Consider the following 12,817-nt stretch of genomic DNA (forward strand, 5'->3'; position numbering starts at 1 on the left):
ACATCTAAGTACTATCAGTTTCTCATATTACTCTCTTCTCTGAAGCTAACTCATTGTGCATCTGTGGGTACATTTCTTCACCTCGCTGGGCCTATTTTCCATTCTCTAAATTGAAAATAATAAAACCTACCAAATTGGGGATTTGGAAAATAAAATATTACTATGTGATTGAACTTCATGAACTCAAAAGCACTGCACAACATTAAGGGTTAAGATGAGAAAGTTGCAAGTTTGCAAATAATTCTTGATATTAGTGTTTTAATGGCTAAAAAGCAGTGTCAATTTTTTCAGTAATGTTTTTTGATTCCAGTTAGAATGTAAATAGCCCTATAAAGCTATTTACACTTTGGGTTTTTAAAATATGGCCCACATATGCTTATGTTCTTTTCTCAAATTATCTCGTACAAGCAGAAGTCAGTCACACCTGATGTAGATTAACTTCTATGTGTGTGTATGTGCGTATATACGTGTGTGTGTATGTATATACACAGAGAGAGAGAGAAGTTAATCCACATTAAAAAAAAAATATATATATATATATATTGGCAGTTGGCTGGTACAGGGAACATTCCCTGGACTTTGCTATTATCAAAACCACACTCTAACCAACTGCGCTAACCAGCCAGCCCAACTTCCTTATTTTAAAGATGAGGAAATAATCAGAAACACCAAGTGACTTGATTTTCTAACAAGGAAAATGCTTAAAGAATTTTTCTTATCTATACGGATTTTTGTAAAACTCTTCCCCACCGGCTTCTCACTAACTGAACCAAACTTTACCTTAGTATCCACATAGAAACTTGTGGAAATATGTTCCTAGGACATCTCTGAAGGCGAAAATGAATCCATTCTCTAATGTGGTGATGGATGTAGAGAATGATATGAAAGTCCATTTTTCACCAGGGATGTTTCTGTGATGGTTAAGCAAGCTATAAGCAAGTTCATTTCCCTTTCCCTTTCTGTACCATATTTTGAAAAAGAAACCCAATGAGACACAAATGGCTCAGTCAGACTGCTCCAAAATATTTAGCCTTCTCCTTCCTAAGTCCTCTCTTCTCCCTCATAAAATGAAAACTAGCTATGACCTGTACTCACTCGGGTGCACATCTCCCAGCAGCTGCTTGATAATCCCATAGGTGTAAGCCATTACCTGTTTGAAAAATTAAGACGTGCAACTCCTTTCCAAAACAAGTGACTTTTCCTTCTTCATTTCCCTTACTTTCTAAAAAGGAGGCTTAAAAGCACCACCAGGGATAAACTAGTGAGCTTTTGTTCTCTGCCATAACCTAATTGATCTAAGTTGGGAGTTGAACCAATGAGTAGTAAAAAGAGATTAAGAAGATTTTCAGACAGTGGCATGCTGGACTGTTTTTGTTTGTTTTTGCCTGAGGTTTGCTTTTACACTCATTTTAAACCTTGCAATATTTCAGTAACTCCTGATATATCTGCTCCACCAATACATGCATCCAGTCTCCAGAGCTTGGGAATCACCACCTCACAATTATCTCGATTCATTTGTGTTTAGTTCAGTGTCACACTGGGGTCATGCTTTATTGGTTGATGGCACTCCCTAGTATATACCATAGACATCCAATTTTTTCACTATACTAAAACTTCAATCTTTAAAAAAAAAAAAATTCTTGCTTTAGTAATTACTTCAATTTTGAGATTCAAAATATTTGCAAATCTAGAGGATGAGCACCTATAAAATTGGTTTTTCTAAATTCAAGATATACTGGAAGCCATCACATTATTATGCTCCTTCCTCATTTTATAAAACACCATGGCAGACACAATCACTTTTGCTTACCTTTGTAAATTTGTCTACTTGATCTATGTTTCTAAACAAATTTTATATACTTTTCCAACTTTTGGCTTCCAGGACAGGGGAAAAAAGATTGCAGATTTTTTTTTTTTAAACTCAAAGACTAATTGATCTAAGTTGGGAGTTTGAATGTGCAGTGGCCTGTAATTTTAATTATTTTCTCTTGAAGGCATAAGAATCATGGAAAGATTAATGCGGTGTGTAACCTCTGCTTTTTATTGTTCAATATTGTTTATTTATTTATTTATTTATTTATTTATTTATTTATTTTTTTAAATTTTATTTTGTCGATATACATTGTAGCTGATTAATGCTCCCCATCACCATCAATATTGTTTTATTGCTACTATAACTGCACTGCATTTTGGACTGTAGAACTCAAATCAAAGATTACATCTTCCCAACAATCCCTTATTTTGTTAAGTTCTACTCTATGTGAGATATTGTGAAAATATTTATTGGTCTTCATCTCCATCTCCTGACATACAACTCCTAAAATCCTTAGACTCTCCTTTCGTATGCTAATAATGGCTGGCAGCCCATGGGTAGCTTCAGGATGGGAGGTGGTCACAGGAAAGACCAAGGACTTTGAGTCCCACCCCCTAACCTCTGGGGAGGGGGGAGGGATTGAAGATTAAGCTGATCACCAGTGGCCAGTGATTTAATCAATCATGCCTATGTAATAAAGCCTCAGTAAAAACCCAAGAGAACTGCTATTCTGAAGAGCTTCTGATAGCTGCACTCATCGTGTGCTGGGAGGGTGGTGCACCCCAACCCAGGGGAATGGAAGCTCCTGAGCTCAGGACCCTTCCAGAACTCGCCCCATGTATCTCTTAATTGGACTGTTAATTTGTATTCTTTAAAATAGCTTTTGTAATAAACCGGTAAACGTGTTTCCCTGAGTTCTGTGAGCCACTCTAACAAACTAATTGAACCCAAGGAGGGTGTTGTGGGAACCCTGATTTATAGCTGGTAGTTTAGAAGTTCCAGAGGCCTGGGCTTGCAACTGGAATCTGAAGTTGGGGGAGGGAGGGAGGGCATCTTGGGGACTGAGCCCTCAATCTGTGGGATCTGAGGCTATCTCCAGGTGGATAGTGTTGGAATTGAACTGGAGACACCCACTGGTTCTGCTGCAGAACTACTTCCTTGCTTGCCAGTGGGGAGAAATCCCCACATATTTGGACACAGAAGTCAGTCTTCTGTGTTGATTGATTGTTGCTGAGTAAGAGCACAGGATAAACAGTTTGTGTTTTGTGTTTTTCCACATAATATGCACAGCATTAAAAATAGGAGCTGGGTGGAGAAAACATGTAGAGGTAGGGCTGCCAGGTAAAATATAAGATGCTTAGTTACATGTAAATTTCAGATAAACTTTTAGTACAAGTAAGTCCCGAATATTGCATATGCATTTACCTGAAATTCAAATTTAACTGGGTGTCCAGTATTTTTATTTGCTAAATCTGGCAACCCTTTGTAGAAGATCCTTACTATTTAATAGGGAAATTAACGAATAATCATAATATAAGGAATATATGATAAGTGCAGTCATACAGTAAGGGGAGAAAAAGATCTCCACCAATCAAAACATAAGAGTACCTGGAAGACACATCAATTGATACAGTTCTTGAAAGATGACTATATTTTTATTGGTAGACAGGTGGTTTAAAATGTGATGATTTGGAGTTCAAGTGTCTTGGGTTAAATTCCAAATTAATCACTCAGCTGTTTAACCTTTGACAATTACTCAAGCTCTTTTATTATAAAATGAGATATTAATATCTACTTTACCAGGCTGAATATCAGAGATACCATATGCACAAAGCACGTGGAACACAGGAGGCACTCCCTAAATGCTAATACTTATTATTACAACTAAAACATCACATGGCAAAGAGGGTACTTGTCACAGACAAATATTCAAATGTTAATGTTATACAATAATTGTAATATTGAATAAGTAATTTTATTTCCATGATCTATTTACACTGTACAAACACTGTTGAAAAGCACCCTACAAGTTCACAGTACATTTATAATATATTTACTTTAAAAATATATTCCTTTATAAAAGGTTCATATAACATTGGCAGGTCAACATGTGACAAAACTCTTAAAGCATGTCATCAATTCTGTGATAGCAGAATGTTTCCAAGTGTTGTCAATTTCACAATCACAAGTCACCATTTGAGTTTTAAATACACACAAGTTTTAAATAAAGAATGAATTCTACAGTGGACAGTTCTTGAGGCAATACTTATTAGCTCATAACATATGTACTTTCATGGAGATGTTCTGTCACAATAATCCACAATACCAACTTAATCTGCCTAAAGAAACATTTCAACAAGTGTAGTAGGAGTCCAGAAATTCTTGTTATTTGTTATTTTCTACTTTTTCTTCTTAGCTGGTTCTCCTGGTTCTATTTTGCGCTTTTTAGAAGCATGCTCATCTTTTTCATCATCTTTGAATAGGAAAGAAAGAATTTCAATTAGTAATTTAAAAGAACCCAAGTTAAGCATTAAAATCTCCTTGGCTTTATGTTAAAATCATCACTCTCATCAATAATCTTTCTTTCAAAGTTTGCCAGTAAAGCCAGAAATAAGCTTTCAGAATTCTGATTTTAAACTACAAGTGAAAATAACCAATTTCTTTTCAATTGCAATAATACAAAATTCACAAAGTGACCCTTTAGTGCTACATTAAGGTAGCTTAAAAGATGTGATTCTATTTCAAGAAAAATCAATTTGTTCTGAAAAAGCTGCTCCCAAAAATTCTACCATATACACATTATGTATATTTAGATACTCTTTGTAAGAATACAGCATATTGTTTTCTTTTTACAAAAAATAGATATCTAACCATGACATTATTTAAGTGGCTATCTGCTATCCTTTTCCTTTCAATCTGCTTTTTCTCCTCCAAAAACTCTCCCTAACTCATTTCTCCCCTCCCCCACAAATCTTTATATTTTGAAGTTAAAAAACATTCACAAGTAGAGGTTTCACTCAATCTCTATGTTCAATTTTGACCTGTGTAGTTAGTTCTAATTTCCCCCGTTTCTGGGAGGGTCAGACCATTCTACTGAAAACAAGAAAAACACATCTTTCTCCCCCTTCACATTATAGAGAATTTGGAGGGGAAAGGAGGCTAGAAAAGAACTTTATATTAAAATAATGTCCTTTACACTTTCCTAAAATCTTATTAGTATCTATAGTCCCAGAAAATTTCCAATTAATAAAAATGTTAAGCCTGAAAAAGTGGATCCTTTCATTCTATTAAAAAATCCAGGCTGGCCAGTTAGATCAGCTGGTTTGAGTGCAGTATTACAACACCAAGGTCAAAGGTTCGGATCCCTGTAGTGGCCAGCCACACCCCCCCCCCCCCAAATCCAACTACATGGTTCAATAAAACACAGAGTAGCACAGATTAGTTGCTAATTCCTATCTCCTTACACACATGTGTTGTACCATTTTAGTTGCTCATTTCTCATTTAGATGGAGTAAGATGTAGAAGATGTTATGATTTATAAAATTCAAATTCATTTTGAGCACATTACTGAATTAACTGTAGCTTTTTATTTTATTTTAATTTTTTTATTGTGGCTGGCTGGTACAGGGACTGAACCCTGGACCCTTGTGTTATCAGCACCATGCATCTAACCAACTGAGCTAACCAGCTAGTCCTGATTTTATTTTCTTGACCAACAGATACTCAAAACTCAACAGGTATCACGTGGTGATATATAAAATATTTTGAAGTTGGAAGGGGCGTCATATTAAAAAATTTGGAGAACTGCTGATATCAAATCATAAATTCTTTGAAGAAAATACATTTGAAATCCTTAAGCCTTCAATTCCTTTCTGCTGATTATAACATATTAAGAACATCTCATTTGTTGATATGGACAATAATTAGCATCAACAGCATGTTATTAATCTTCATTCATCTTCAACCAGAGCATGGTGATGTTATCCATTTGTTTCATAGAGGTCAATGGATTTATGTAGGCAGTGCAATAAAATACAATACAGATCAACAACTCAACCCAGGAATTTACAAACAAAAGTTTTAATCGGTAGTTTATCATGTATGCAGAAAAACACTGGCTCTACAAACCAATCGATATGGTATATAGCTCAAAGTTTAAGCCAAAGCCTTTGTTTCTTAACTGGAGTGTATCCTCAAGCTTGCCTTTTTTTTTTTTTTAAAAGATGACCGGTAAGGGGATCTTAACCCTTGACTTGGTGTTGTCAGCACCACGCTCTCCTGAGTGAGCCAATCGGCCATCCCTACATAGGGATCCAAACCCGTGGCCTTGGTGTTATCAGCACCACACTCTCCCAAGTGAGCCAAGGGCCGGCCCTCAAGCTTGTCTTTTGAGATTATTTTCAGTAGTGGTAATATAAGAATCAAAAGTACTTTCTAAGTCTACTATAAAATTCACTATTAATATACATTAAAAAGATGATCCTGAGACACTTCTGCTTTTAATCTTCCACTTATTACAAGAATATTTACTGATTAACAACAAAACCACAAACTACTGAGGTTGAAAAAATAACTTCCTATCAATGACTTCAGCAAAAGAGCTAATGCCATCTAGTGTCATAACAAGGCATTGCCTTTAAAAACCACTGCAGGGGAAAAAAAAGAAAATTGAAAATGTTCATTCTTTGGCTTTACTGAGCTTTTTTACTCTGTACCATATAGTACAAATGCACTGTGGAGGAAACAATTTTTCTATTATGGAACTGAAGTTGCCCAAGGTAAATAAGTTTAACTTATCAATATAAACTAACTTTCTAAATTCTAAAAAAAAGTAAAATAAAAATCATTAGCTACATGAACGAGGCTTTTATAATTAATTACATATTAATAAATCTACAATTAATATATAAGCCTTACTTATCTACAGTTTACAACCACTAAACAAGAAATGCTGATAAGTGGCAAGATCCAATGGCGAGTTTTGGCCTTTCTCAGCTCCTCCTCTAAACTATCTGGAAGAGCCCAATGGTTAGCTCAGTTGGTTAGCGTGCAGTGTTACACCACCAAGGTTAAAGTCCAGTCCCTGTACCAGTCAGATGCCAAAACTAACAAACAAACAAACAAAAATTATCTGGAAGAAGTTAACTGGCAAAAAAATGCCAAAGGGCAGAAAATGTGAAGGCAAAACAAAAACAAGCTAACTTGATAATCTAAAAGTTAGATAAATTAAGAGTGTAGGGTTTCTGATACATGATATTGCATTATTAATTAATGAAATATCATGTATTTCATTAATTAAAAAAAAAAAAAGGTTAAAAATGCCATCAGGGGCTGGCCAGTTTGCTCAGTTGGTTAGAGCACTGCCTTGTAATACCAAGGTCAAGGGTTCGGATCCTCATACTGGTCAGCTGCTCAAACACCACCCCCACCCCCCCGCCCCCCACACCAAAAGTCAGTTGACTTTACAGTGATTTTGTGAACATGGTATGCGAGTCTGAAATGGCAAAAATCATTTCTAGGAAGGAAGGTATTTATTACAAAAAGAAAGAGTTATTTTCTTTTTCTTTTTTTTTCTAAAGATGACTGGCAAGGGGATCTCAACCCTTGGCTTGGTGTTGTCAGCACCACACTCAGCCAGTGAGTGAACCGGCCATCCCTATATAGGATCCGAACCCGTGGCCTTGGTGTTATCAGCACCGCACTCTACCGCGTGAGCCACGGGCTGGCCCCAGAAGAGTTATTTTCAATAACCAACATTAAAGTCAAAATTGAAGATTTCAGAGTCATCTTTTAATCTTAAAATCCAGTTTTAAACTGGCTGAGCCTTAGGTTTTCTGTCTTTCGATGTAGCCAACATTCGCTTTCTGATGGAAGACCATCATGTGCTCAAAATGACAGAAATTATCTATGAGAATAGTAGTGTTATTTGCTACATATTTGGAACTGAACTCAAAAGGCAAACTGGAAAAAAGAATTTTCTTGATTGCTCTGGTATATAATCCTGGCTTTTTCCATATAGAGACAAAAGATATGACAGCACCAGCGTATGGCAACCTAGTTTGAATATCAACTTTAGTGCCCATACTGCCATTCTTCCTACAGAAGAATAGCTATTTCTCAACTACTCTAGCTTGGTAAACATCAAGAGACCAAACCCCAGTTTAATAAGGCATAATTTCCATTTAAAGGGCTGAATCTGAATCCCTATTCTGCTTCTTAGCTGTGTGAATTTGTTTAGGCAAGTTCTTTAATTAGACTTTTCTCATCTGTAAATCAGTAATAATGAATCATGTAACACTTCTGTATCAGGTTGCTAAAAGTAATAAATTAGGAAACTTGTGTGAAAGTATCTATTTTAGAGCCTGGTATTTGGTATTGTTGTGACCTTGGGACAAGCCATATAAGCTCTCATTTCCACATTTCCCTATCTGGTTTCATAAGGTGTTATAAGGATTAAATATTTATGCAAAAGTATTTTTTGGCTAGCTGCCCCCCCCAAAAAGCATTTTTACTAATTATATAAAATACTATACAAGGTATAAATTCCCATTTCATTTAAGGTCTCCAAAAAGATGCCATTTACTGCAGATGTGCCTTCATTAGTGACTTCGAATACACATTGGGAAACCAGTGAAGGAAATGAAAAAGCTAGGTAGAATCAAAACTGGAGTTAAGAATTACTGTTAGTTACCCTTTCTCATAAAATAAAACATAACTCTCCATAAAGGGGGCTAAGTCAATAGCCCTTGTATCAAAAATCTGTTTAAAAAACCAGCACACCTTTTCTGAAAAATGGTAGTTCATTCTGTACTGAACATGCTAATTATCCTGATTTGATCATCATATATTGGACACAAGTATTGATATTTAACTCTATACCCCACAAATATGTTTAACCAATTATTTCTCAATAAAAAATGAGATAGTCCAAAACATTCAGTTCAATTTAATAATTATCCACTGAATACTTACAATGTACTAGTAACTATGAAACATAAAGAAGACTTGGATCCTTCTTTTTGAGGAACCCATTTTCATAAAGCAGACACACTTAGAAAAATAATCACATACAGGTGATAAGTGCAATCAACAGCATTAGCATATATGAGGTACAGAGGAGCAAATAATTAGAAATGATACCTGAAATTGTTTTTTCTTCTTTAAGTTTGATTTTGAAGGATGAATGAGTTTACCAGTCAAAGAGGGAGGAAAGAACATTCCAGACTAAGGTGCAACATATACTGAAAGGCAGGGAATCATAAAATAGTATAGTCTATTATGTTCTGAATTTCAGGATCTTCAAGTGCTAGAAAGGGGGCCATTCAAAATGACAGGGGAGAGGGAGACGGCCTATCATAGAAGGCCCTGACTCTATCTCCAGTTGGTGACGGGTTTTAAGCAGTCAAGTTATAAAATCAGACATGACTTTTAGAAACTGAACACTGCAGTGTGAAGGATGGAATGGAGGGAGTAAGAGTGTGGAGGCAGGGATTACTGTGATAGTCCAAGAGATGAAATTACGAAGCAAGGCAGACAACTAAGTCATTATCTTATTATATTATTATTTAGTAATGCTCAGTTAAATTCATTTTGTCACACTAATTTTAGCTCTAAAGCACAACTGCTTTCAGATAAAATGAAGCCTTCAGCACTTCACAGCTGCAATCACAAGAACCTATGAATTAATTCGTTTGGTTCTAATTATAAAGCACATTAAATCACATAGACTACTGTTAAGCTATCAAGGAAGAAAGAACATTCAGGACTAAGGTGCAATATATTCTGAAAGGCACAGAACCATAAAATAGCATGGTCTATTAAGTTCTGAATTACAAGATCTTAAAATGCTAAAAAGGTGGCCATTCAAAATGACAGTAGTGGGCGAGGCAGGGCCTATCACAGAAGGCCTTGACTTTATCCTGCTGAAGGGTTTTAAGCAGGCAAGTTATGTAATCAGATATGATTACATCATTTTAAAACCTGAATAATTTATTATCTTTTACTAAAACACAACAACTACTGGTTGAGACATCAGAGACTTCTCTTTAAAGCCAACTACATATGATATATGAGCAAAACGTATCCAAAGACCATTATAATCAGTTTGCCAATTAGCTAGATTTCGTTCATTAAATACCTCATTCTTTTTAAGCTCACCAGAAGGACCAAAAGATATTACCACTGGGGTGTGACCCTCCTTACCTGATTCCACGGTCTCCTCCCCTTCTGGTAGAAGCCTAGCTTTCTTAGCATTCTGTGGGGCATCATCACCATTGTCCTCATATATGTTAGACCATTTTATTGCCATATCCAATTCTGGAGGTGGAGGTTTCTTCTCAGTAGTGTAGGTCTCCGGAGGTGGTACATAGTTTGACTTCCATATTTTGAATTCCTTTGGAGGCTGTTAAGCAAGCACATTAAGAAGCACTGTGACGAACCGAGGTTCCTATGATGGATACGAGCACATGCACCTCCCTGCCATTCGCTTATCGTTCAGGCTGACTTTTTTTTTTTCTTTTTAAGGTTTATAGATACATTTTTCCATCAAAATCACAATACTGTTAAGTGAAAAGCCAAAGGGTTCCCTATATGAATAAAGCTAATAACTTTTAGTTACCAAAGAAGAATCCAGTCTCAGTTACTACGCCAAGGCTGACCCCTTCAGGAGGCTGCAGCAGACACTGTCTTGGAGGCAGCACCGCAGGCACTTCGGCGTCAAAGGGAAGGGGTCTCGGGGAGAAGCTGCAGTGGGGGGGGCGGGGGAGTCACCACCGTTAGTCCTCGCCGCGCAGGGTCGGGGCACCGAGCGAGGAGGTTTGGGTCTCCTGACACAAGGGGGCGGGGGCTACGGTCCGGTCTCACACCCACCAGGCTGGGGGAGGGGACCCGGGCCCCCCAGGGCTAAAGGTGGGAGGGGGTGCTGCGACATCCCGCGGGGTGTGACTGCGTGTGGGGGAACGGGCAGCCGGTCCCCAGCAGGGGGCGCAAGAGGAAAGGGGCGGAGGCCGGGGCCAACACCGGGAAACTGGGTCGGGGACCTCACCTCCTCTGGCGCCTTGACGACGTGCCTCTCCCAGTCTATCTGCTTGTTGAGCGGGTTGTAGAGAAAAGCCGGGCGAGTCACGCTCCGGAACAGCTCCTCGGGTCCCGGCAGCCGCTTCTCCGCCTTGTTCCCACAGCTGCCTGCCGACTTCCCCGGATCCGAGACCCTGCGACTTGTCTCCTCCGGCTCGCTGTTATCCTCCTCGCCCGAGGAGCCGGAGCTGCTGCTCCCGTAAGCCGCGAAATAGCTCAAAGGGTCTTTCTCCTCCGCTGCCATGACGGCTGCTCGCAAAGACTGAGGACTCTACCGGAAGCCGGAAGCTGCTCCAGGGCCCGCCCCGCTGTTCGCCCCGCCCCGTCTTGCAGAGGGGCTCACAGTCTGCGCCCCCTGGAGGCTGCACCGCGCTCCTGCTCCTCGGCTGAGAGAGTGAGGCTGGAGGCGGAGCCTGGCACACGTGCTCATACCTGAGGAGCCCTGAGAAGAGAGGAGGTCCTGAGCAAGTGGTCCCGGTCTAATTTTAAGCATTAGATAAGCATTTATTGAAGGCATAGAAGAGCTAAGAATTTCACCTTTTTCCTGTCATTTCACTTTAGTCCCTGCCCAGAGAGATCAGTATTTCTTCCTGATCCCACTGCATCTCCTCCTCCAAAGCAAAATTACCCTCAGAGCGCTTCTCTCGGTTATCATGGAAGACCTTTATGGGTGGAAAACTCCCCAGTTCAAAAACCGAATTATTTCCTGCTTGACTTCATTCAAGTGCACTCTGAACAGCCTCTCGTTGATGTAGCCCTCCGAGGATCGCATCCCACCACTCCGGTGGGCCTCAAACTCTCTGCCTTCTCATTGTCAGCTTCTTTCAATGCCTGCTTTGCTCTATATGTCCCTTAAATGTTGGTGTTTCCCAACATATTATGCCATCTTTCAGCAATACTTATTAACATTTTGTGGAGGGTGTGTCAAAGTTGCAAGTCAGCCCATCCTTTTCCACATCATTAACTACCTTATGCTGTGACTCCCAGATCTGGATCGATGTAGAGTATGCATAAAGCAAGTGTACTTCACAGGGCCTGGTTTTCCAAAGCCTTGCAGTTTCAAATATTGACCTTACAAAAAACAGGAAATTTTCCCAAGGCTATTTTGTTTCTGTTGTAAGATAAAGAGTTGCAACACAGCAAGGCTACTGGTTCAAAGTCAGACAAGTTACTGATTGATATGTAAAGATACCGGGAAGCTGTGTAGGGAGAAGGAATGTTTTGCTAAGATCAAGCTTTTGTTGGTGGTTCACTTAATTGCCTTATAGAATGTCATCTGGCTTGTTTTTACTGAATGTTACCAGCTTCTATTGTTAAAGCTTGTTAAAATGATAACCTCACCTATGTCTCTTCCTGTAACTTCCTGGGTTGGAAGATAAATGCAGGAAGAGAACCCCAATTCGTGGTTAATTTCCCAAATGGAAGGAACACCTTGCTCTTGAGGGTTTGGGGAGATTAACCCCTTTTTGAGGCTTGTCACTGCTCAGAAGAGATAGGCTTTGAGTAATCTTTGGTGGCTCCGTCACCCAGGGGAGTAGGGGTGACAAATCCATGGGAGGCAAAGCAACAGATCTCCAACCCCAATTTTTCCCACCAACCTCTAGACCTGACCTCCTCCTGGCTCTTAAACTTTCCATATGGACATTCTCCTGGGGCCTCAAACACCCATTTACAGGAACAGTACTTGTCTTTTTGTATAACTCGTCTCTGCACTTTTGTTCCCTGTCCTAATAAATGATAAAACCATGTGCCTAATCATCAAGGAAACTAGAAATCTTTAACTCCTCTGATGAGCTAAGAGAATGATACCCAAATGAAGTTGGTATCAGTGCAAATGTTTAGAGCCCACTTAAGGATACCTGCTCATTCAGATGATACACTCATTTATAACTTGCCATTCCTCCATGGAAGTAGGCTCCAGGGGCAGAG

The 12,817-nt window shown here is 38.9% G+C and overlaps 1 protein-coding gene across 1 annotated transcript; it reads right to left on the bottom strand.

Annotated features, from left to right (window-relative positions):
- Positions 1-3,550: 3,550 nt before the first annotated feature.
- C8H1orf52 (chromosome 8 C1orf52 homolog) lies at positions 3,551-11,151 on the bottom strand. The gene is made up of 3 exons (XM_063106596.1): positions 10,857-11,151; positions 10,016-10,214; positions 3,551-4,286 (listed from the first exon to the last, which is right to left on the bottom strand). The coding sequence occupies exons 1-3, from the start codon at positions 11,130-11,132 to the stop codon at positions 4,213-4,215; spliced, it is 549 nt and encodes a 182-aa protein (XP_062962666.1). The 5' UTR covers positions 11,133-11,151; the 3' UTR covers positions 3,551-4,212.
- Positions 11,152-12,817: the final 1,666 nt, after the last annotated feature.

This window comes from Cynocephalus volans, chromosome 8 (assembly GCF_027409185.1).
Source record: "Cynocephalus volans isolate mCynVol1 chromosome 8, mCynVol1.pri, whole genome shotgun sequence".
Taxonomy (NCBI): domain Eukaryota; kingdom Metazoa; phylum Chordata; class Mammalia; order Dermoptera; family Cynocephalidae; genus Cynocephalus; species Cynocephalus volans.